This window comes from Takifugu flavidus, chromosome 5 (genome assembly GCF_003711565.1).
Source record: "Takifugu flavidus isolate HTHZ2018 chromosome 5, ASM371156v2, whole genome shotgun sequence".
Classification (NCBI taxonomy): domain Eukaryota; kingdom Metazoa; phylum Chordata; class Actinopteri; order Tetraodontiformes; family Tetraodontidae; genus Takifugu; species Takifugu flavidus.
In genome coordinates, this window is record NC_079524.1 from 2,497,659 (window position 1) to 2,523,557 (window position 25,899).

The window sequence follows — 25,899 nt, forward strand, 5'->3', positions numbered from 1 at the left end:
GTAATATATATTGCACACACCTCTAGGACGAGAGAGGGGAACTTTACCTTGCATGGCCTTCATGTTCTGCAGTTTCATTATAATGCGCTCTTATCTAAATTGATTGATCTTGGGTCACTGATCTGTAAATAGAAGATAATAAAATGTGAATGACACCATGATGGTTATTACGAACAAAAAACAAATCAAATGATCAATTTTAACTCATTGGCTTTATAATTTCATAATTATTATTATTTATTTTAAAAAATCCAGTTAGTGCAACATTACAAACATAGCAACCTCTGCCATTTAGACCTGTTTACTGAAGAATGACAAAAAAAAACATCTCGTCATTATTGAGGACAAATAAAGATCCTTAGCACATATTCTTTCCTGTCGTCTAAAATTTTCCTGTAATCATTTCATCAAGATAAAATGCTTAAATTGAAGGCGTATACTGGCCTTCTACCTAAAACGGTTTAATCTAAATCACAAATATCCTATGCTATCCAGCGTAAAGAAAGAGTTACCTCATTTACACACAACATTGTTGCAAAGCAGACGTAGTTTGTTTATTGCGTCATGCTTTATAAATGTATCCAGGCATGTAATGAATAATATGACAATTTTTGCAATGCCACTTTTGAAGGCTGTTGGTGAGGCACAAATGTTGATGCCTCATTCTGCAGGACAAATTGCAAAACACCCCTCAGTTCTCAGGCACAACGTCACCACGTCCTGGCGTGCTCTGGTCAAATTGAGTGTTTTGTTGCCTTTGAGGACTTTAGACGCTTATGCCATGACACATATTTTTGCATAGCATTTAAACGAAATTGCTTGATTCTGACTATTTCTGCTATGCACGATCAAAATGCAACCGACATGGCTGAAGACAATAGCGACAAAACAGCAAAAGGCTGTCGGTGACAGGTTAAAAGAGGACATTCCGATATTCTTTCCCCGTACGTGAAGGCATCACCATTATTTTGCGTATCCTGTGTGATTTCGACGAAGACCACCATGGTGTTGTGATGAGTTTGGATGCTAAATTCACACCGGACACCGCAGTTGGGCAGGGTTATCTGTGGCGGTTTCCCCACAGTTTCAGCGTATTTCATGAAGACGACGCAGGACAATTTAGGACGCTACTTAATGATGGGAAGGGGCATCTTCTGGAGACAGGTCGGGAGTGACGGAGCGCAGCTGGTCGGCACCACCGCAGGACCTGGTAAACACACGACGGTCTCATGTTGTGCGTCATGGTCGAGTCCCGTGTGGTCGGAACGCCAATATTAACGCCTACTGTAGCAACTATACATCTGGGCTCAGAGCAGGTGGGCAGGAGATGTGCAGAGACGGCGCGCTGCACCAAATAATCCGCTGCTTGAGCGAAGGAGGATAGTCCTTCATTAAAACCCTCGCCAGGAAGAACACCAACTATTTGTTTGTTGTTGTTGTTGTTGTTTTTGCCGGACATAGCTGCGATATTCGCTTCTGCAGCGTTCTCTTCCTTCCGTCAGTCACTTTGCAGAAATGTCCTTCGCAATGGAGGATAATTTGGAGTTGGGGTGGGTTGCCGTCCGCCCGAATGCGTTCGAGGAGAAGGAAAGACACAAATTTGTTTTTATAGTGGCCTGGAATGAAGTGGAGGGCAAATTTGCGATCACCTGTCACAACAGGACCGTGCAGAGGAGAAGCTTGGTCAGGGAGCCTTTGGTGCTGGATGTGGACAAAACAAAATGTCCCGACAGTCCCATCAGGGATAAAGTATCTAAGAGCCCTGGCAGAGGAGTGAGGGATGCAGAGACTAAAGGCTGCAGCTCCAGCATTAAATCCGCATCAGCAACCAGCAAAAAGCCGTCAAAATCACCAGCCTCCCCCCTTAGTCCTGATATTGAGGTCTTAAAACCATTGTTCGATGACCAGCCGTCCCCTTCACTGGACAGCTTGGACTTGGAAGAACTGGACAGTCTGAGTAGAGAGGACTGCAGCTGGGCTGGTCTCTTCTCCTTCCAGGACCTCAGGGCCGTCCACCAGCAGTTGTGCTCGGTGAATTCGGACCTGGAGCCCTGCCTCCCTGCGTTTCCTGAAGAACCAGCGGGGATGTGGACGGTCCTATTTGGCCCCGCAGAAGTAACAGAGACCGAAATGGATGAACTTTGCCACCGCTTGCAGGTGTACTTAGGTCATGCGCTCGACACATGCAGCTGGAAGATCCTCTCTCAGGTTCTTTTTACAGAAAACGACGACCCCGATGAGTACTACGAGAGTCTGAGCGAGCTGAGACAATCCGGGCACGAAGAGGCGTTGAACCGCGCAACATGGCACCTACACGAGGTGAACTTCATCCCAGCTTGATTATTGTCTGCTTTGCTTGGTGTACTTTAATAAGCATACCATAGTACCATAGTAGGATGACTTATTCCAGATCACAAAGTGAGCTTAAGTCTACTGAAAAGGTTCAATCCATCAATCAATATCCTGATAATCTAACATCCCTGGGAATTAGACATGAATACATGAACATGTTTCAGGGTCTTTAATCCCAAAGAAGGAAGCATGTAGTATGAGATGGTAACAGTAAATAATCCCTCTGTGGAATGTAGTCCTACTCTCATAGTCCAGCTTTAAACATGTGTTATCTGACCTGAAACAGTAGAGATAATTCCCACTGTCTACATGCTTCTGGCCTTTTAAGGAACCAGTGGCAGATAGTTGTAATATAAACAGACGATCCACCATTACAGTCAGTAAACATTGACTGTCCTTATTTATTCCACTGCTGCTTAATTGTATTTTTAGTATGTGCTGATGTACTGGTAAAATGATATATACTGGGCTTCACACACACACATACACACACTCCCTCACACACAGACACAGTGGCCTATTGATCCTCTCACTCCATTCGAGCCCAGAGTTAATGGCTATTTTTGTGCTTGCTGGTAGCCTGCAGGATTGTACAGACCAGCAAAAATGTGTGTATTGATCCTGTTCCCCACAGCTGAAAAGACTGTGCTCAACCATCTGTAGGGAGACGAGTTATGTTTACTCCTTTCATCCAACCAGAGCATCTAGTGGTCCATGATTTGGTTTATCAGTCACTGTTATTCAACTCTAACTTTGTATCGCAGTTGGTTGCTACTGTTACTCACCGTGTTGTAGTATTCATCTCCTCTCTGTATCTTTTGACACAGCTGCTGGAGAAGCACAAGACAACGGACAGCATGGTGGAGCTGCTGCAGCTGTACGAGGAGGAGGACCAGGCTTATGGTGGCCTGCTGGAGGCCTCCACACAGCTGTACCAGTACCTGCTGCAGCCGTTCAGAGACATGAGAGAGCTGGCCATGCTACGCAGACAGCAGATAAAGGTAAAAACAAAGAAAAGAGGAGCAAAAATGAGAAGAGAGTGGTAATTTGTCTTTTTCAGTAAGAGAGGAAACAGGCTGGTTGTTATAAAATTGACAATGTCTTGGCGCATTTAAATTTAGCTCTCTGACTCACACAGTGCACATCAGTATAATAAGGTTCCAGTTACTATGCAGCACTCATCAATAGAGCAGGCTGGGTGGAAAGATCTTCCTGGCTGTCTTCCTGTCCCTGTTCACAATGGCTGGAACATTTTTGGACGGCGGAGGTTGGAAGCTGAGTGGCTTTACATACCTCTGCTGGACAGGAGCGCCACCATCTCCAGTTTCCTGCATTCTCACATGAACATGAATTAGTCATGCATGTGGCCCTCTAAAGTTCCTGCGCTGGGTCTACCAGGCCTGCAGGACACAGAGCAGCATTACAGAACACCGCAGGGCATTTTAAGAAACTGTGGGTTAGATACAAGTGCAGTAGACAGTAAAAGAAGGAAAACCTTAAACATTCTCTCTTTTTTACCCACTTGCTTCACTTTTAGCGCTCTCGCACTGAAAATGTCATGCGATAACCTTTCATTTTGCACTGACACGGGATGAACTGGAAGATAATAAGAGGCCCTCTATCAGTGACAGGATGTAACTGAGTACAACCCTTTGATACGGTTGGATGAATAGGAACACTGGGACAAGATGAGGGATCTGATGTGCACTTTCTTAACACTTATCAAATCACAAATTATGTTTTACAGGGTAAACAACTGATTTGATTGCAGTGAGAATTAAGTCATTATGTAACAAGATGGTTCACCTCTTTATAGAAGTGTAATGCTATAGACAAGAGCCCGATTCTGTTGTCATTACAATTCATTTCCATTCTTTTTTTATTTGTAATTGCAAAATTAGCAGGTTCCACCGAGATTTGAACTCGGATCGCTGGATTCAGAGTCCAGAGTGCTAACCATTACACCATGGAACCCCTCATGGTGCTGGGATGGAACTGACACGCCTTCAACTCACACTTCCTGTTATTTATAGCCTAGACCACATGACTTTCTGTTTCAAAGCTGTCTGTCATTACAACCTCCCTAAAGAATGTCGGTTTCAACTCCACGTAATCTCTTGTGTGTTATCGTATTAGTTTGTGTTTATCACACTGATAATGGAAAGTGACACAATTCTGAGATATATAGGGGATTACTGGATATAGCTCAATTTATGGGATGTGCAAGGAGGCCACAAACATCTAAAGAATCAGCTCCTTCAAAGTGCGAAACGTCAGCGCTGAATTAGAAACAGAAATGAATTAGAAATGTGTCAAGGCTACATATGCATTCAATTCTCTCCTAACTTTAGCATGCTCTGATCTGCATCACTCATCTTGTACAGAAGTATGTAAATTTGAGTGTGGGTGAGACTTTTCTGACCTAACCAGTTTTTCAGAGCCTGGAGCAACTTAAACCATTCCTTCATTCACAGCGCACTGAATTCTACTCTGCAGCGATGCGTCCCTGAAAGATTTCCCTCATAGTAAAGCCATTTTAAAGAATGTATTTATTACTTTGTTTGAGCTGCTGGTTTTTACCGTCTCCTAAAATATCCTCATCAGATTTCCTTGGAGAACGACTACCTGGGCCCAAGGCGGATTGAAACGCTCAAAAAGGAGGACTTTGACTGGCAGAAGAAAGCTCAGGAGGCAGTCCTCAATATCCAGGAGTTTACTGTAAAATACTTTGAGATCACTGCAAAAGCTCAGAAAGGTATTTCATTCATCATCTCCCCTGTGGGGGACAGATCAACAACGCAGTGTAGGACGGAATGCACACGTGCAGCATCAGACAGTGGCCCACTATTGACCCTAGTGTGATTTTAGACTAATGTGATTTGGTCTTCATGAAGCTGTGCAGACAGATTTGCTTTCAGAGTAATAGCTGCACAACAAGGGCAGCCAATTGATCCAAGGGCTCTGCCAGCAGATCGTCAATGCGCAGAGTTACTCCTGCACAGGCCTCTGCTCATTCATCCACTTCATCCAAACAAGACACGTTCTAAAGGGAAACCCGACAATTACAGCCGTTCACCTGAGGATGGAAATCAAAATAAACCTCCAAAACTATAAGTCAACTCCATCAACAGACCTCTTTGTGAATGATTTTATATGGAAATTGTTAACATATCCATATAATTCTTATTGGGATTCCAGAATTCACATCATTCAAAACTATGGGAGGATCGAATGTAACCCTGGAAGAAGGCAAACATCTTAGTGAATTTAAAAAAATGGATATTTATAAATATATATATAAATGGAATATTTGGGGAAAACATGTCTGAAGAAAAAGAGTTTAAAATTGAACGGGTAAAACCAAGATACAATGCCCACAATCTGCCAATAGATGTCGCTCTGCGCACGCAGAATAAAAGTCCTGTGTGCTTAAAGTCGACAATAAACGAATTGTGTCCGTGGTCAGTGATTTTTACCTTCAATCAATTTCTTCTGCTTGTGTTTGTGCAGGCGTGTACGAGCGCATGAAGGTGGACCAGCGTAAGTTTGGCAAATCGTCGTGGACAGCGGCCGTGGAGCGCATGGAGCGACTCCGCTATTCCGTCGCGAAGGAAACGCTGCAGCTGCAGAGAGCCAGGGAGATCTGTCTGGACCAGAGGAAACACGCGCTTCGAGAGCAGGTGTGGCCGAAGGCGTCATAGCAAACAGTCGTACACAAACGCAGTTTCCTGTTGACTTCTTCCCGTCTGGTCCTCTCAGATGCAGAGTCTGTGTAGCAGTGAGGACGCGATGGCCCTCTTAGACCTCATGGAATCGCAGTATTATGAGCTGCAGCTGCAGCTGTACGACATCCAGGCAGAAATCCTGCAGTGTGAAGAGCTTCTCCTCGCTGCTCAGCTCGACAGCATCCACAGGCAGATCTTGGGTACTTTAACATAAGTTCAGAGATAACGTAAGATAAAACCTATTAAAGTGTATCGTCCTCATCTTTGAGGGAGTTTTGACAGGTCGCACAAATATCACTCCTTCCATTACAAATGTGCACTGTTTTTCTTGTGTGTCTGTGCACGTGTGTGCACGTGCGTGCATTTGCAGAGCGCCAGGACGAGGTAGTCTACTATGACACCTTTGAAAGCTCAGATGACATAACAGAGGAGGACGCCGAAGAGAGGGAGGAGCTCCGCAGACTTCAGGCCGGCGCTCGACAGCTGGAGGCAAGAAGAGGGCGCATCATTGCCAAGCGCTCCTATCTGAGGAACAAGAAGGTAAAATTTCATTTCGACACATTTCACACCCCTTTGCGTTGTTGGAATTTGGCGATGCTTCACAGATCACTGCCTCTGTTCCGCTCCTGCAGGAGGTCTGCGTGTCCAACCACACTCAGAAAGAGCAGAAACGTCAAAGCGTCCACCAGGGCTCCATATCCCAGCAACTGCTCCAGGTAGAGGGTTCCTTAGAATGATGCGACCGCGTGCCTGAATGCTTTACCTCTGTGACTCACTCAGGCCATGAATTCAAACCTTTTCAGATGAAAAATGAGGAGGAGGATGAAGCCAGAAAAAATAGCAGAGTCAGTCAGGAGAGACAAAGAACTTTGGACAGACTTCGGACTTTTAAACAGGTAAGTGGCCTCCTATTAATGTAAGGATTATTATTATTATTGGTAGTAGTATTGTTGTTCTTTTTGTGCTTTCAGTATGATTATTATTACTGGCTACTGTCGCCCACTCTGCACTTTTCTCCAGCGGTATCCAGGTCAGGTGATTCTGAAGTCCACTCGGCTGCGCTCCTCCCACACCAGGAGAAGAGACCACGGAAGGAGCGTCCAAATCGGTGGTGCGACGGAGGACTGTGTGGACGCGGCTGGTGTCCAGCTGCAGGGCCCGCCGCTGTGTCTTAGTACGAGCGTCCAGACGGAGCCCAGCACCACGCTCACCACTCAGCCTGTCACATCTCGCACAGCGTCTCTTCCTCCCCTGCCGGTACCGAGTCCTGCTGACTCCTCCTGCTCTCCGTGCTCGCTCTCCTCGCTCCTGGGTTCCCCCATCTCACCGCCTCCCCCACCTCCGCCACCACCTCCTTTACCTATAAAGGAAGACGTGTCTCCAGCCACGAAACCACCTCAGTGGGGCAAGAAAGGAGAGAGGAAGAATGCTTCCGGAGATGTCCCCCTCTCCCCACTTGGTCCATTTATCCCCCGCTTCTTTGACAGCAGTCAGCTGGTTAGCGCCCGGAAAAAGCTGAGGAAGACCCCAGAGTTTGACTCAAGTAGTAGAAGAGGTAAAGGATCCGTTTGGGGAAGGGGAACTCTGTGACTTTATTAGCCCGTGACTTTATTAAAAGGTTTTTTTTCCCTCTCTGATCCAGTGAGCTCCCCCATGGACGAGGTTCTAGCCTCCCTAAAAAGAGGCAGCTTTCACCTGAGAAAAGTGGAACAGAGGGCCCTCCCCCCTGCGAAAGGTGACGACGACCCCAACAGCATCTTGGTTCAGATACGTAAGGGGGTCAAACTACGGCGCGTCCCTAGGAAGGAGAAAAAGGACCACGCCGAGCTCCTGACCTCCGCTGATGCCCTGACCAGGAGCATCCACGAGGCCCTGCGTCGCATCAAGGAGGCGTCACCCGAGTCTGACTCGGAAGACGAGGGGCTAGCTGGTCCAGACTGGGACAGCTAGTCCACACGGCTCGATCACAACAGATAAAACACCGATGCCGCCACTCCTCACGGCACTTCACACATCCTCCTGTGCTGTTCTGCGGTGAACTTTCCAGACGAGAACCAAGCACACCATTATTCTCCCGCTGCCGAGCACAAACATCCGCCCAAGGACAACTGCCCTGACATGAGTCCTGACAAGCATCAACAGTATCACCAAATTCACCAAGTCTGTGTCCAGTCTCTCCACTTGTCACTCCATTCTTCACCACCAAGGAGAATATTTGTGTTTTTATTTGTACTTCTGTAGATTTAGTGCATCCATGCTTGTCCCCCCCATTATTAGGGAGCTACCCAGAGCTACTCATAACACATTTATCGCAAGAAACAAAACATTTAATATACATATGACACTTATGAATTGTTTATCATCTAGGGCTGTGCGTGCCACTATAAATCCCAAATGAAGATCCCAGAGGGAGTGGATTGACAGGCCAGCTTGTAAACCATTACACCATCATCCATACTGGTGGTACTCTGGGTGTGATAGCATCCTGCCGTCATGGCTGTCCTCCACTCATGTCCTCTGCCGTCTGTTCCCGCCCCGCCTGGTGGCCGCAGAGGTTTATTATGTGGCGCCACGTCTCAGCATCTCTGAGCACCAGCTGGCGTTGGAGTGTTTCTTTAAGAGGATGGAGATGGCGTCAGCACTCGTGATCTCTGTGTTTCAAGTGTGGGCTGACTTGGTCGGTGATTCCCAAACTTTTAATGTGGGAAAGTCACGGCCACGGTTGTTTGAACGATGGCTGATTAGTGGGAGGCGTGAATCTCTCGGCACTATAGGGAGCCTCCGTGGGCGCTGGTGATTGATGCGGTGTCCTCTGCCATCTTTTTCACTCTCTCTCCTCTGCACTCTGCATCACCCGGTGGGCAGAAACACGCAGCAGGAGGCCGGTTATTCAGCGAGCGTGCCCGCGCACGCACGAACCCACAGCCTCACCTCACTGGTCCCCACTTGTCATTTGATAAATCTTTGAAATCAAATCCAGCCTGCGAACAGGTGACTGATGGGAGGCTTAACTCGCAGGTTTACACCCAAACAAACCCAAAAAGGGGACTATAGATGCTAAGCTAAGAACTGGGAAACATGTACTCTGTTTTAAAAGCAGCCATGCAAAGATGTTTGCTTTTTCCCTCTTTCCTGTCTTGTCTTTCTTGTCAATACAGACAAATACAAAAAAGGGGAAACAAATGGGTGATGATGGCAATTCCTAATAATGAGGACTGCCACAGGTAGCGCCACCCTCATTTATTGAAATCTCTTTATTTACACGATTCCCCCAGTATTTGAATAAAGCCTCATGCAAATAACTCAGAAGTTGTCTCACTGTGTTTTTTAAAAAAAGGACAAAAGCACTTTGCTCGCTCTGAATTTCGCTCTGTGTATTGAAATATAAAACAGTATTCTTCAGTACAGAGGTGAATTATGAGTCTAGAAGTTTTCATCATCAAAGAATTTAATTTGACTGAAGCACCAGCAAAGTTTTTCGTTTTTTCACCAGGATTCAGGAGATCCTTCCACTTGCAAACACACAATTCTCACGAATCAAATACCACGTTAGCCTGAGGTACCTCTTTAATATCATAAGTTCAAAATTACTTTAAATATTCAAAAATATTGCCAGTATTCTCATACCTCTAGATACAATTATAATACCTATATTTAATTAGCATAAGTTACAAAACAGGAGAATGAAAAGCCTCTTATCCACTACTGTACAAAGGCAATCGTCAACAATAGCATATCAAGACAGTCTCACTCCGCCATTCGAGTGTCAAAGTAAAACCAAAAGGAAAAAAGAGAGTCACCTTTACCTTTGCATTGGTTTTATTCCAGTGTATTAACCTGTGTAAATAACTGAAATGTTAATTAATTTACACTGTGCTAGTAGTGGATGTAAATCTCTATATAGTGTATATAATTACAAAAGTGTTCTATCTATGTGCAAATGGGGTGCTCAACTAAAAAAAAACATTTTCTTTCGAGATTATTATACTTGTATGAACTTTAGGGGTTTGAAAAAGAGTTTTGTTCGGATGCAGTTTTGGATTACACGAGCTGCTTTACACATACAGTGGTCAAAAAATGTCTTTTGTGTGGGTTTAATGGTTTGAATATAAGGTTTTTAGGGGGTTTTGTGTTGCCTGTCTACATACCAGATAATCTGTAACAACTCTAATAGTTCTCATGGGTTAATACACAACAATAAGCCTCTGCATTTGCGTAATGACCTTTACAGCGCAGGTCCTGCTGTTCTTCCCTAAGTCTTCCATCAAGCGTTACAGGACAGAGACCGGCTGCAGTTAAATAGTCGACCTGCAAATCTGTGGTTAGCTTCACTGACAGTTGGAGATTTCTGAGCATGGAGAGAACGCCACGAGCCCTTCAACGTCTTCCGCACAGGGCTGCCACACAGGTTAGCGGTCAACAGCGGCACGCTTTCTGCTAAATAAGGGGCGGGGGTGGTGGGATCAGGTGTGAGTGGCCTGTCTGCAGGAGTCCGCTGAGTAGAGTACCTGATAGAGACGTCGTACCGAGCCTGCCTGGAACCGTTCGATGCGTGTGTCGGCCGGAACCGGGATCTTCCTCTCACAGCAAGCACAAAACACTCACACACATTATATACAGACACGTATCCATGTATATGTGCTTTGAAGGCACAAGCTATACATAAGGTCAGGCCTTGTCCTGGGAAACGCACCACTCTGACTTAGGCAGGAAGACAGGTCAGCTGTCTGTGAAGGTGGAAGCAGTCTGGATACGGGAAGTCTCGCGTCCCAACTATAATGAAGACAAGCGGCCTGTAGAATTTCTATGTGGCGTGAACAATTCATCTGGAAGATTCAAAATGAGTCAATCGGGTCGGGATTGAAATGTGGTTGTGAAGGACTTTTGTTTTAGGGAAGTCAAGTGAATGTCATTTCCTGGACAGCCTCCTCGCGTCCTCGGCAGCAGGGCGGCGGCAGTTCCGCCGCCACAGACCGTTAGGTAAGACCCGTTCATTGAGAGGTTCTCTGTCTCCTCTGATAGTTCCCATTTCCGCTGATCAGAACTTCTCTGTGTAAGTCACTTTGGATCAAAGCATCTGCTAGTTACAGGAAAATAATTAGGGCAGATTTGGCAGCTTTGGCAGAGTTCTCTGAGGCTTAACAGCAAATATGTCCACACGACTTGCCTCATTTCCTTCTGGGGACAGTTACGGAGGAAGAAAGGAGGGCATGTGTCTGGGATTTTGGGAGGCTGTGAGCTATGTTGCAGCCCATTACTCAAACAGCAGGTGGCACTGACGCACAGGTTCCCAGTTAACCCTTTGTGAGCGTGTAGGCGGTTACGGGGCGCTAACATTGTTCCGCGATGGGCATCTTGAAACAGGACTACATTTCATCCAATATTACTCCTATCCCAGCCAATCAGAAGGCAAGATGAGGTAGCCTACATTTTAGAATTCTTTGAAAATTGGGAGTTTGATGCCTGCAAGGTTAAAAAACGGGGGATTAGCTGCCCTTTATGACCAGAATCAGAATTGGGGCAGTGTGTGTGTGTGTGTGTGTGTGTGGAGGGGGGGGTGAGTGGCATTAGTGTTGATGGTTTTGTCTGCGTGTTTCAGTGGGGTGATGGGGGGTCATATGGCTCTGTCTGTGAGGATTAGTCAGCTCCACCTCTCTAGCTGGCCTCCTCTATGAGCCGAGCCAGGGTGTCTCTGAGCTCCGTCAGCTCAAAGATCTTGCCATCCAGCAACTCCAAAAGTGTCCGGAGACTCTTCCTGAAATTCTCCTGCTCCTCCTGGTTGTCCTCCAGCCGCTGCTCTGCCCCCGACAGCTGCTCCTCCAGCACCCGGCTGCGCAGCTCTGTCTCCTGGGGAACCGGTCACATTGCAGGAAGGTTTGTGTCATTATAAGGTGAGAAGATTCACATAGAAAAGCATTCAATCTTTGAAAAAACCCGTCATTTTATTAATACACCTTAACACACACCTCAAGTTTCTGGGTTAGGGTGTCTTTCTGCTCCATCAGGTCATTCATGTTTTCCAATTCCTCTTTCAGCTTTTCCATTTCCTGAAGCGTATATAAATACAGTATAAGATGAGGCAAAATGGGGGGAGGGTATTACTGCAAGAGCAATATGCAAGTAACGCACCTCTTCTTTATCCCTTAGAGCGTTTTCGAGCTCCTCTATAGTTTGGTTGAGTTCAGTCTTCTGAGATTTGATCGCCGGGGTCTGGTTGCTCTGGCACTCGAGTTCTGTCACCTAGAAAGACAAAATGTTTGAGTTTCCCAAATGGGGCGTTTGAATCTGATCAAACGAATCGATCGCACGTGAAACAAATGAAACATCACCCTTTTGTGTAATCTCTCAGCCTCCTCCTGGTAGGCAGCCAGTTGCTGTTTCCACTGTTTGACATTGGCGGTGGACTCCAGAAGAGCTGCTGTTAACTTGGCATTGTTGCCTTTCAGTGCCTCCAGCTCGGCCTCCCAATGTTTTGTCATGGTGGGGCTGCAACAGGGACACACCAGCATATCACAACAAGTACTGCCTAAATCAATACTTTTCCTTTGCTCCAGCACTTAAATTAAAACTATGGAGGCCACTCAAATTGTCTGTGGAAGCAGCTGTGACCACACAGGTTGTAAACTGGAATTATATCCCCGACTGTCTGGAGCCTAATCTGATCCCTTTGATACTTACACATGAGTAGATAAAAGAGAGATATAGTAGAAGAGATTGAATTTTCATTACACAAGGGCATTCAAACGTGGAAACGTTTGGCAGAAGACAAATATGTATATGTGGCCGGGGCAATTATAGGAAACATACAATAAAATACAATAATCCAGGATGCATGGATATTTCCATAGAGACAGGGGAGTTGAAGACAATCTAGTAAATACTAGTTTCTGCTTAAATGCATGAAAAGATGGGAAGGTTGATCATTTGAGAGCATTTTGTGGAGGGTTCCAGTCATTTGCTGCAGCAAAGCGAAAGAGATTTTGACCAAAGGCAATGTGGGCCTTCGTCACAGAGAGTGTAACGAGATCCTTGGACCCATAAAACGGGTGGAAAATTCAAAAAGCTACACCCACCCACCTTCGTTATACTGGTCACATAATGTAAAGAAAATGATTTATTCCATCGTACTAGGAAACAAATAAAGAACACTGAGCATGCTCGGGGAGGGAACAGGCTGCGTATGACCCATAATGACGCTTTCACTTTTGATCCACCCCCTCACCGATCGATCGCGTATCTACTCTCGCGCACCACTATGCTATAACAGCCGCTCTGTGAAGTGAACACGAGAAAGCCCAGATCTAATTCACACAGGTCTCCCACGGCGCCCTCGCCTCTTACACAACAGCCACCCCCTCTGTGAGTGCAAGTGTGTCTGCTAGAGTGACGCATAGCGAGGAGGGAGACGACACTTCATCCTACACAGGCACATAAAACCTGACACACAACCACGCACACACACACACGAAGCAGCGCTGTCGCCACAGTACGTAGCCCCGCTGATGTATAAACCCCGCACGCCAGCTCGGCGAGCAGGAGAGCGAGCGAGACGCCAGGATGTGAAGACGGAGAAAGCGCAGGGCAGCGAACGGCGTGAGAGAGAGAGAAAGCCCGTGAGTTGTTGTGACACTGATGTTTTGTCTCCATTGAATGACCTTTCTGAAAGGCTCCACCAGAGCGCCTGGACGCCGTCCCGGCTGGACGAGCAGAGCTGAACGTGTGCGAGAGGCGAGGGGTAAGTTTGCTGCTGCCGTGTCACCGGACTGCACCGGCGATGCTGACTGGGAATTACTGCCTCAATTTCTGTCAGTTAGAGACGATCTAGAGTTGCCGAGGATTATATACGCTTGTCACGCAGGAGCCGAAATTACCGAGGTGACAATGTTGTGAGGTTAAAGGTGAGGTAGTGGTGTTTATACCAGCTTGGATTATTTGATTTAAAAACTGCAGTTTGCCATCTCTAGAAGTCTTTTTTTGTTTTAAGTTAGGCTTATCTTTTGAATCAGAAGTATGTGTGGGGATTCAAGTGGATGGGGGACTTGGACATGTTCTCTGTTCGACATCATGGCCGGAAAACACCTGGCTCTTCTGGTTTTTCTGTGGTTTTACGACTTCACAGCCATATTTTTCTTTCTTCTAGTCTCAATAAAGCTACTGAGCATGAAACAAAACCTAAGGGTTTGCCATCTTGTGTGTGTGTATGTGTGCGCTACGTTCTTTCTCGCTCAAAGCACTTCACAGAAAACATGGAGCCAGACCAGTTGCCATGGCAGCACTGTAGGAACAGATGATGTCGCCCAGGTTCACACAAGTCAACCGCATCCCCACTGACAGATGCCCTTAACCTCTAACACAAGAAGAGCAGGCTTATTAACAGAACAGCGGCGTGCGGTTAGCGCTGTTGCCTCACAGCAGGACATTTCAGAGTGCCGGTGTCAATTTTTGCAAGTTCTTTCTGTGTCAGAGGCTTCCTTCAGCTCTGGTTTGCAAGCGCCATCACAAATATGCTTAGTTTTCACTTTCAGTTGCACTCGAGTGTGTAAACATTCCCATCTACAGAAGATAAACGCAGAAGCCAACGTTTCACGAGACGCGCCCTACACATCCTACAGCCAACGCAATTCCAAGAAATGTCCTCCTATGTTCAAAAAAACCAAAAAAATCATTCACAAAGACAAGTGCAAGCCTGCCAAACACACCTACCTAGTACAGCTCTGCACAGAGCTCCATCCCATCTTATCTCTGCCCTCTACGCCCACAAGTCTGCCTACACAAAGCAGCAGTGTTGCACGCACACCACAGTATGAACATCTACTACAATTCAGGGAAGAGAGGCAAGACACAAACCAAGCCCATCGCACCGGCGAGGAAAAAGCGCGCAGGTGTCAATAGACCAAACCGAAGCGGACGACTCTGTAGGACTATACATTGAAAAGGGGTGGAATAGATAAAGCTCTCTTCCTACCTATGCCTCTGAGAAAATAAGAGGCTGGCTCGTTGTGTCCTCGCTGTCATCGCCAATGCTGAGAGTCAACCCCCGTCACCCACGCATGCAGCATTAATAGACACCTCGCCAGCAATGCTGCAGCAGGCTGTGGGAGTCCTCTCTACATCCTTCTCACATCACCGCTCTGCATGCTCACATCTGTGTAGCCTCAGCTTTAGCAGCCGAGCCACTTTAAGCTCCGTTGCTCAGATAACCGAATCAAACACACAGGTCTAAAGGCGTTTGTAATGACCTTTAACACCGGGACTCCTCCCAGGCATGCATAGTTAATCAAAACAATGCAGTAATTGATTTATATTTTTAATTCTTAATTGTATACAGAGAGAAAAAAACGTGAAAGGACCAGCACAAGATTACAGAGTTTTTACAAATGAAAGGACCTAGATGTACAAGGGTGACAGTGGTAGAATAGTTCATTTCCTTTCCAGCAGAAGAAATGATCACTTTCTTAAATGAGTCAAACTGATTGTCCGTGCCCTCCTGTTCCATTTATTTAGATTTTGTGCGGCTGGTGGCTGATTCATCTACAGATTTTGAACAAAGCTCCGCTCGGTTCCTCTCTCTCTTCTCAGTTCCTGACACACGCACAGAGACAGACACATGCATCCACACAGTGTGTCAGTCTTGCTCTTTCTCTGCCTCCCACAATATGTTATATAAGTCTTACATAAATGCTTCATCCACAGCTTTTTTAAACTGATGCACCTCACCACCACACCTCTCCAAAGAGACATTACATGAGTCAAACACATTTACATATTTCCTCTTCCTCTTACACGAACCGTACATGAATCTGCACATTACAAAGGATAGCGGGTGTCCATTTCAAAAATTACCTGTGTTAGGAGAACCCAAAGAAAAGAAAAATGTGTACAGCTATAGAGATGCATGCATAGATGTCTTATTGCATCATAGTAGGCAAACATTAGATCAAAAATGCTGCATGTATACTCAACAAGCATGCTCAGTCTGGACAATAGGGATTCAACTTTCCCCATTTCTGAGAAACAAAGTTACATCTTGTGCTGAAACTCTTAAAAGAGAAAGTTTTCCGCCCGTCACATATCACATGCTCCATCTGTCGCAAGCAACGGGACACTGCTCAGCGATTAGAAACAAATGCATCAGGTTTTATGTTTTGTACAAATAAAAGACCCTCATCCCTGGAGGTGGCCTAAAATCAGGGTTTGATAATTCTGATAGGACCTGAGCTGTGATTTGGGCAGCTATGACATCGTGGTAGTCAGGACTTGTAATCGCATCGTGGTTATCAGAAAGAGCAGACGCGACAAGTCTTAAACTCTTCCCTAGAGAGGAAAAACGAGACAAGAGTGAATAGAGCGAGTTCACTATCCAGCGTCTATGGAACATGTACAGATGTTATCGCTGGTTAAGCGCGCCTGTTTTACACGCTGTCTGTGTCTACGTCCACGCCAAATATGACTGTGGGGCTTTATAGGGTCACACTGTAAATTCTGTCCTGCAGCAAACATTAACGCGCGACAGTGAACACATCGTGAGGTGAAATGTACCTGTGTGCAAATGCCAGTGCATTCTGTGCTGGTCCTGGGAGGGAGTCCGAATTGGGGGTGGTATCACAGATTTCATCAGTGCCGTTGATGTTTTCCATTGGTGGCGTCACCGGGGTCAAAGGTGATGAGAGCTCCCCTCCTGGAGACTCCTGCGTGTGCAAAAAAGGGTTGAGGAGCTCATTTCACTTTCCAACTAACACCAAAGTGTTTAAATATTTATTCACTAGGCAGTAGTCGTGATTGGAAAACAAGCTGTAATCATCAGACGTAGACGCAGTTTGTTAAGAACAGACAAGGTCACCTTCCATATGATCATATGGCCAGAGGGGGCAAGTTCGGATGTTAAAACTGGATGTTTGTGGCATTGCCAGTAAACTATACACTCCTGGCATTTGCCAGTGTCAGACATTAGAATGAATGAATTAATAAAGCAGCACATATACATGTCAACAATATTACCCCCATAATGTTATATTGGTACCTGCTTCCCTGCCAGAATGGCCCTGACCCTTTGAGGCGTGGGCTCAACAGACCCCTGAAGGCTTGCTCTGGAGTCTGGTGCTAAATTGTTAACGGCAGGTCCTTTAAGTCCTATAAGACCAGGACTTGCTGACCACTACAGACCACTAACACACCCCCAATAGCTCTTACCCAAACAGCTGGACGTGTTTACCCCATGTTAAACTCACATAAATAACCTCACGCTTGTCCTTGTTTCCTGGTTCGAACACATCAAGAGTGTGGACAAAATGTTCACTTGTTGCCTTTACAGACGCCGCGATGAAGAGATAATAACGAAGCTGTCGCTCACATCTAGAACGCTCTTGCCCTAGAAATTAAAGCATCTTTCTTGAGAACTTGAACATACATGGAGGCCTGAAGAGCCCATTATAAAATCTGCAGCAAACAAGATTAATGGTTGTCTTTATAGCCCGTGCAGACCCAGAATTATGTGAGAGACATCTCATTAAACCAAAGCTGTGCAATTCTACCAGAAGACAAGAGAGTAAACAAAAACAGGATGGGCCTTAGGGTTTCATCTGTGTATTCATTTGGATAAAATAAACTTGATTTTTCACCCCTACAGTACAATGTTCTGGGCTTCAGCCTTCAGCCATGTCCATTTGGATTCATTAAAAAAATCCCCTCCGTTGGGGCGATTCTAAAGGTGGTGCACTATTTCTCCCATGTGAGTAGCAGCATTATTAGTAATAGAGTGCCGTGCAGCAGGGGGGCTGCTCCGCTCATCTCCATAATGAACATCTGAGGACACGGAGCCTTCGAAACATCCTTTAGATTAAAGGACAAATTTCTCTTGGGGATTCTCTGCGGAAAGAAGCTAATTTTCTCAGATGCAGCTACACATGCTCTAAACACACTGTTATTGCCCCAAACAAATAAATGGGCCTCACATGTGGGATAATTAATATAACATTTATTCCTTTCCCTTTCATTGTACTTGAAGTATTTGATGGGAATTGCCCAAAAATGTGTATTGATTTCAGATGGATGGATGGATGGATGGATGGATGGATGGATGGATGGATGGATGGATGGATGGATGGATGGATGGGTTTGAATTATGGGTTGATAAATACTTTTCTCTTTTTCCATTTTCTTGCTTTCTGAAGGTGACAACCTCTTGTTTGATGACGGCCTTAATCTCAAAGTGAACCCCCGCCTACCCACTGTTCATTATACACAACCCGAACCTACCTGGGAGGGAGATTTGGCCATTTCCGACTTTTCCTGACTCTTCTCTTTAGCGAGTCTCGCTGCTTCCTTATACTCAGCAAACTTCTCTGCAAACTGGACACAGACACGAACATCAGTGTGAATAATTCATACAATAATGCGGTTAATCTGTTTAGCAAGGGCTTAGGGTATGTGAATGGAAGTATGTGCTCGCTCTCTCACACACTCACACACACACTCACACACACACAGATCAGCATGGAACAGGTCAACCATGAAGCCAGAGAGAGGACAAGCAGAAGCTGTTGCCAATAATGACCCAGAGCTGAACTTGAAAAAGGCCGTTACCCATAATGCTTCAGTAAGAAATACGAGCTAAATAGGTCAACATGTGTTTGTCACCTGTGTATCGCAGACATGTGTCTATATGCAGCCTTTGCATCTTAACAGTTCTGTTTCCTTCTGTTTACTCAGAATTGTATCAGCTAGTTGGTCCCCGCCTGACTTTCAGTGACAGCAAAGTTACCTCGCTGCCGCCTGGAGCAGAGGGGTGAGTTCATCTAAGGTCTTTGAGTAAACATAATACATACAGAACCGGCACACAAACTCCCTTAAGGCTATGGTTAAATGCCAGTGCTACTCCCAGTGATACAGTGTAATTCAGTACTGCACAGGGCTGAGTGGTTAGGAAATTAAATTGACACGTCTGCTGTAGCTGGCCCGCCATTAGTGAAGTTACAAGTAATTCAATGTAATTTGTCTTTAGTGCACTATTACAGCTTTGCTATAGAGATCAAAATGCAGGAGTTTTCAGTCTACTTGCTGGAGGCGGGTCAGTACTGCAGTTATGTGTGGAGTTAATCAGATTACTTCTGCTTTAAACGGAGGAAATGTGGGAAATCATCACGGAGGCAGCATCCCAACTGGAAAAAGTTTCTTTTACTCTGTCTCAAGTTCAATCTGAAACACTTTCTGAAAACCAGATTTGGCTTGACGTTTATCTCCGATGTTCTCCCGTCATCCGCGCAGGCCGATAATTTGTTGCTGTCATTGGGGACGCAAATTGAAACGTTTGTCACTTTTCATCTGTCCAGAAATCCCAATGTTACACATTATTAGCCAATTATCATGCATTTCCGCTGCTGCCGCGCTTGACCGATGCCTCTCCCACGTGTCCTGACGATCCTCTACTGTAGTAATATACATCAAGACCACCCAACAGAATTTATCTTGACGTGTTGATACAATTCAGTTGTAAAATCAGCTCTGGAAATTTCACTGTGATGTCACATCATGCCTCAGTTTTCATGAAATCAAACGGAAACGGAGCAAGCCTGTGCGGCACACGTGTGCGTGCATGTGTGCCTGTGTGTGCGTACCTTGGTTAGGTGATGCTCGGTGGAGAACCCCAGGCCGTAGACAGTGTTTGCTCGGCTGTCTGCCCACTGACCAAACTTCTGTGAGGTCTTCGTGAACGTCATGTTGGGACTGATGGTGCTGTTGATTATTGCCTGTGGGACAGCAGTAACCCACATAATACACATTAAATTAACTTTATTACTTTTACTATTGCAGTGGTTCGTGGATGTATTTCTGTGTGTGTGTGTGTGTGTGTGTTGTGTGTGTGTGTGTGTGTGTGTGTGTGTGCGCAAGAGCCATAGGCCGGTCAGTTGAAGAGGCAAATGGATTTCAAATTAAATTTGCCTTTTGTGCATTTGGATAAAGATCTTTAATTCAAATCAGGACATTAGATGAAAATCATCTTGGTCCATCAGATGTGTGCGAGTAAGATACTGCAATATATATTAATTTGATTAAATAGGCAGTTGTGAATATTCTGTTTAATTACAACCACTTATTTATTGTACTTGGACTCGTATTGGTTAAATATGGAGTTTAATAATTCTTGTTTGGGCTAAAAATTGGCTCGGTTGCATCGGTTGACAACAAAGAAAAGTCTCTTTTTACATATACAAAAATACCAGATGGCATCTCTGCTTTATTAATGGAGAAAATGTACTAATGGAGAAGTAATTAATGGTTGATCAATTTGCAGAGTTGTGTAATGTTGGTGTGGGGGGTCGGGTTGTGATGGGGAGGTAAATCAATAAATAATGATGAGTTTGGGAAGGGTGGCGTGGAGTGATTGTGTTTTACTCAATAGTTCAAGACTGAGCACAACCCCCCCCCCCAAAAAAAACCCCCACACGGAATACAAACTCCGGCTGTCTCACAAGAATATGCAGAAATATAAATATAAAGTGTTGAGTATGAAATCCAAACACAACCCAACAGGGACACACAAATACAGTAGCTGCATAAATACACGCAGTGAAACATGAGCTTGGGACGGGCTGCGACCGTGAGCTCTTTTAGAGCCCGCTCCCTGCGCCGCATTCGGCCGCAGGCTTATTAAGGCTGTCGGTATTCCGTAGGACACCTCAACACCTGGAAGGCCATCTGACATGTTAATGAAGGATGTTCGATATGCAGAGAGGGAGCGTTGGCAGGTGAGCTGCTACAATAGCACACCAACAATGAGCCGCTCACCTTGGTGCCGTCCAGGCTGATGATGCGGTAGACATTGCGCGTACTGTCGTAGAAGTAGGAGACGGTGACGGCATGCTTGCTGGTGGGCAGCCAGTTCTTCTTGGTGTTGGGATCGATCTGGAAGACGTGGGCCCTCGTGCTGTAGATGGGCTGTTCCCTAAACGGTACAAAGAAGAAGTTGTGAACCTCTTTGTGCCGCAGGATCAGCGTCTCCCCAAAACCAGCACCGGCACTGGATCTCCTGCTGCCTATGGGGGAGTCTGATTGTCCTGGCAACCTGATTACCAGCTCACCATCCTCCATGGTTAAGCCTTAGAAAGAGAGCTCCTAAAGGGGGCTATGTACTCATTCTCCTATGCGCATCGTAGACAAGCTACTGAAAATGAACCTTGAATCAAATTCTTTCCAACATTTCTCCTCTAAACGTGAACCTGAACTCCACCAGCAGCTACTCCAAGCTGTCTTCCTGTGTGAGGCAGCGCCGTCTCCCAATGCTCCGATATGGGAATGCCTGCAGTGCCGAGCGAGGGTCACAGAAGGCGGGGGGAAGGAGAGAACTTAAGTCTAAATATAGACAGTTGGCCACGCTTAGCTCTCCAAAACACACCCCGTAGAGCTGCAGTGTCTACACACACACACACACACACGCCCCAGCACAGGTGCACACCTTCACCGTCTGACACTGGTGTGACCGCACGTGGCTTGATGACACGAATCGATGCCGTGATCCACTCTGACCACATCGTTCCCGTTACCGTGGGAGATTAAGTAAGAGCCCACCCCCGTTTTGACCATTCAGTCACCCCTTCATCGCGTCTTATCCACCCGTCTGTCCATTCATACTCCCGGATTGTGGGCATTTGGGGTAATTACTATAGTGAACACAGGCACACACACATGCACCCCCCCCCCCCACACACACACACACACACACATACACAGACAATATGAATGCAGGGTGCAGAGGGAGATATTCTGGGTTGGCAATGCTGGCAGAACAGGAGATACAGAAGTGCTTACACTGCACTGAGGGGGTGATGGGGGGACATCAAAGCCTCGCTGTATAAATGAATATTAAAATTCAGCGGCGGCACCCCTCCTGAGTGTGATTAGCCGAGACTAAGGAAAGAAAGAAAAAAGCCCAGGGAAGGGGAGAAGGGCAGACAGGAAAAAGAAAGCAGATGATGGGGGGACGTGGCGACTGTGGAAAGTCAGAGCGAATCTGGGATGATAAATGTTGCTCCACAAAGCCGCTTGTGGAGTGTTGTGTGTGAATTATCATAATCACTGACAGCAGTAGAAGTGGCAGGACTGAGTCCGACTCCCCCCCCCAACCCCCAGACACACACTGCACAGCAGCGGCTTGTCCGTACGAATGTGTGCAAGAGCTGCTTGGCAACTGATATCATTTGTCGTTGTATAATTTTCGGGCGCTGTGGCAAACGCGACGGTTACAACCAACACAGTCGTGTTCTGCTTTGAATATTTACAACGTTGGCTTCGCCAGAAGAAGTTCTTCCAAAATGACACCCACAAGCTGTCAAAAAAAAAAAAAAAAAGCACCGTCTACACCTACAAGTGAACTTTCGAACGACGGCGGAGATGAAGGAATGTTATGGCGCTCTCACAATCCCTTACATACTTCCATATAAATTTCCCTCATATACAGATGTTCCTTTTTTAAATTCAGCATTGAGTCTGGCCTCAAGAGTCTCAGCCTGGCTTTTAGAATATGCTGATCCTTTTATACTACAGAGATGCTAGCATGCAGGTTGTCCACACTTCCAAAAAAGCAACTGATGGTTTTACTACACAGGGTGATCTGGGGAGAAGAGGAAAAGAAGGAAGGCAAGAGCAGAAAGAGTGAGAGCAACAGTGCAATTTCAGCAGCTGATAAAGTAGGAGGGGGAAATTAAGGACAGGGAAGAGGAAGAGGGAAACGGTTAGCATATAAAATGTACGACGAGACACAAAGGCGAGTGATGGAAAGCAAATGTTAAGAAAGCGCGAGAAGGCAGGCAAAAATTGAGGGAGGGAGGGAGCGTGGTGAAGTGAGAGAAGAAGGGAGACATGAGGAGAGTGTGGAGGAGGTGATAAATGTAGATGAGGATGTGCGTAGAGGAGAAGATAAAGGGTCGGAGAAACTCTGAACTGCACAGCTCAGTCAAATCCGACTCCGGGAACATCACAACAAGCTGTGAAATGTCAGAAAATAACTGGCTGGTGACGATTTCCGACAATTTCTGAGGCATCGTTAGCAAAGACACAATGATGAAGAGGGAAGGAGCACTACAAATTACAATGGTGTGTTGTATCCTTTTATATATTGTTGAAAATGACCTCTTACAATGGTGGAGGTGATACTAGAAGGGTTTAATAAAGTCTTTAGATGTGCGTCTGGATTTATCCCAGCAGCCTATATAGTAACCTCACATCTATTCCTTTATTAGTGTGTATCTACCTAAGGATTTGGATTTATTGATAAAGACACGCTGAGGTCAAAAGGCAGAATTCATTTTCTACTTATTTCCACCTCAACCCTGCAGCTGTATCTGCTACTCTGCCAGTAAGAGCCCAGTATAATTAAAACAAAGTTAAATATTATTCATCACTCTTCCTCACTCTGACAGTTGTCTTTGGTTTCAGAGCTTCTGATTAAATCTACGAAGCAGAGCAGCAAGGTGGGTCTTATTTAAAGTGGAGATTGGTCATTAAGGGGAGAGCTCCCTGTTGCTCTGTCTAGTGGGAACAGATTGGATGACCTGGAAACTCTCTCTCTCCTGCACACACACACACACACACACACTCACACACACATAGGCACACACACAGAGGGAGAAACTGAAGCCGTGCAATTATTAAATTTGCTCACAGAACTAAAAATGCACCAGTCGGGACTGTGATACGGATCTCCCCTCCTCATCCAATACTAATGCTCTTTCTGCCATTACCAGCTCTAAGTGCCGACGATAACGGGGCCGGAAGTGCGAGAAAACGAGTCTCCGTGTGCCGTGATTTCCAGATACGCAGCTAGAAAACAGGTCTGCGTCCCTTCCTCTCATCTGTGTTTGCACATATTCCAAACTGGGTGCAGCGCGGTGGCAGAGGGTCTCGACTGAGTTTACAACTCGTGCAAAGGCAGATCAATTGAGTCATTGAGGCGGTTGCGTAACACTAACTTAGTCACCAGTATGGCCGAGTCTGGCGGAGAGCTGAAGCTAAGTGGGAGACTGCTGAATGATGTTGCTTCCCACAATGTAGGAGGGCAGAGTGGGAGCCGCCCCCAGTGTATTTTAAATAGTTAATGCAGGAGTTTGGGCTGATGCCTCGAAACCACACCGGGCCTTGTGCCATATTGTTAAACTCCTGCTGTGCAATTAATCACAATGAGGTGTTGGAGACGGCGGCTAATGGACAACAGGCTTAGTGGGGGGCAGGGACCGCTGAGTGTGAAGTTAGGAGGGATACAGGTGAACGGCGGCCGTATGCGGGCTACTGATGGAGGCCGAGGACAGACAGGGTGAAGCCACTTTCTGACACTTGCGAAGAATTGTAGCTATAATATTGCTTTCAATTCGCTTATTTGTGTTTTGGATCACAGGATCGGACCAGGATGTTGGTTCCATTGGGTGCAACTGTCACACTCTTGTAAGAAATCCTTAAGCTAAACTGCTTGTTTGCTTTAGAATTACATAACTGTCTGTAATGTAGGTGGGGAGTGGGCCTAAGCAGAAGGGCTGAGGGGCAACGAGCATCTTTGTTCACTCATTATTGTTGTAGGACGCTTTGGCTTTTGATTCCTGTTGGTGATGAAGCCAAAGAGCACTCCGGGACTCGCCGTTAGTTTGGGAATCACCGCACATTAACCCACGGCTTAATCCCAAAAGTTGGGGGACGGCATTTGCACCAGCATCTGTGTCGGCACGCTGAGGCTCGTGGGTTTGACCAGTCCGTCAATATGCAGAGAGAGTCCATGAACAAATAAAGGGATTCTATACACCCCAGAATTAAAGCTGGAGCTGAATGACATTGACCACCAGGTCTAAAACGAATCTCATGTCTGAAGGAGACGGGCGGTTCAATATACAGCCATGGATGCTGTGGGATGGTCACAACAGGGAAGTTTATACCCTCTGTGGCTGCTACAGACAAAAATGGAACTGGACAGCGGGATGTTGATGAGGGTGGTGGTGGTTATGATGAAGATGAGCACACTTACCCCATTGTTGTGGCTGACCAAAAAAAGGCGACACCTGATTGATCCTTTCCACTTGCAACTAGAAAACGAGTCTTTTGCGCGGACTGCTGCGTATGAAGGTCTCCCGGATCTCTACACGGCCGCTTCTAACGCATCACCGTCGGTGCGTCTGCAGGAATTTGATGACAAGCGCTCCATTCCCCTCCGCTGTCACCGCATGAAATCACCCACACATGTCGCTGCGCACATGACACGGAGATCGAATCTTCTCCCAGACCTTGAGCTGTGATGGCTCGGTGATGGAGAGGCAGCAGCAGCAGCGCGGTGGGAGATCCAGCACGGTGCCTGGTGGAGATCCGGCAGGCGCGCCGCTCTTGTCGCGGAAATTACAGCTCCTCACTGGAGGGGTGGAGAAGCCCTGCTGCTTGAACTGGGAAAGACAAACCTCATTTAGCCAATAGATAACGAACAGCAGCACACAGTCCACTCGCACCGCCTGCTCTCCCCCTCTCTCTCCTCTCTCATTACCATAAACTCATGCTACACCCCCACTCTTTCCACCCGTCTAACCTATTATTGCTTTTTTCCCCGCTGCTGCTCCTGCTGCACACATTCGGTATCACCAGTTACCACTTCCATGGTGAAGCTGGTATTTCATTTGGATATGATTTTTTCCCTCCTGATGGAATACCGCATCTCCCCTTTCAGAAACGTCATTTAATGTATTTTTTTCTATTGAGTCGCATGATCAAAGCAAAAAATATATCCCAACGTTCTCATGTTGCAACTACACACGGACGGATCTATAGGCTTTATTGATGGAAGCCGATCTACAAGCCC

The 25,899-nt window shown here is 46.1% G+C and overlaps 2 protein-coding genes and 1 non-coding gene across 5 annotated transcripts; 1 reads left to right on the forward strand and 2 right to left on the reverse strand.

The window, feature by feature from the left end:
* Positions 1-734: 734 nt before the first annotated feature.
* LOC130525743 (junction-mediating and -regulatory protein-like) lies at positions 735-9,386 on the forward strand. Its single transcript, XM_057032840.1, has 10 exons — positions 735-2,319; positions 3,180-3,353; positions 4,957-5,107; positions 5,863-6,032; positions 6,112-6,277; positions 6,448-6,617; positions 6,710-6,793; positions 6,881-6,973; positions 7,098-7,632; positions 7,720-9,386. Exons 1-10 carry the CDS (start codon positions 1,516-1,518, stop codon positions 8,025-8,027), a joined length of 2,655 nt encoding a protein of 884 aa, XP_056888820.1. The 5' UTR covers positions 735-1,515; the 3' UTR covers positions 8,028-9,386.
* On the reverse strand, positions 4,255-4,326 carry trnaq-cug (transfer RNA glutamine (anticodon CUG)). The gene has a single exon. It is a non-coding gene; the product is annotated as a tRNA-Gln (tRNA).
* A 121-nt stretch (positions 9,387-9,507) lies between the features above and the next one.
* homer1b (homer scaffold protein 1b) lies at positions 9,508-25,881 on the reverse strand. 3 transcript variants are annotated; one of them, XM_057032854.1, is made up of 10 exons: positions 25,630-25,881; positions 25,081-25,489; positions 20,862-21,018; positions 19,691-19,822; positions 18,333-18,425; positions 16,617-16,765; positions 12,407-12,563; positions 12,207-12,317; positions 12,044-12,124; positions 9,508-11,924 (listed from the first exon to the last, which is right to left on the reverse strand). In XM_057032854.1, exons 2-10 carry the CDS (start codon positions 25,083-25,085, stop codon positions 11,733-11,735), a joined length of 1,077 nt encoding a protein of 358 aa, XP_056888834.1. In that variant the 5' UTR covers positions 25,086-25,489; positions 25,630-25,881; the 3' UTR covers positions 9,508-11,732. The 3 variants fall into 3 exon arrangements, with proteins under 3 accessions (XP_056888834.1, XP_056888836.1, XP_056888833.1); XM_057032856.1 differs by lacking the exons at positions 25,081-25,489; positions 25,630-25,881 and adding an exon at positions 21,155-21,711; XM_057032853.1 differs by lacking the exons at positions 25,081-25,489; positions 25,630-25,881 and having other exon boundaries at positions 20,862-21,720.
* Between the last annotated feature and the right edge of the window lie 18 nt (positions 25,882-25,899).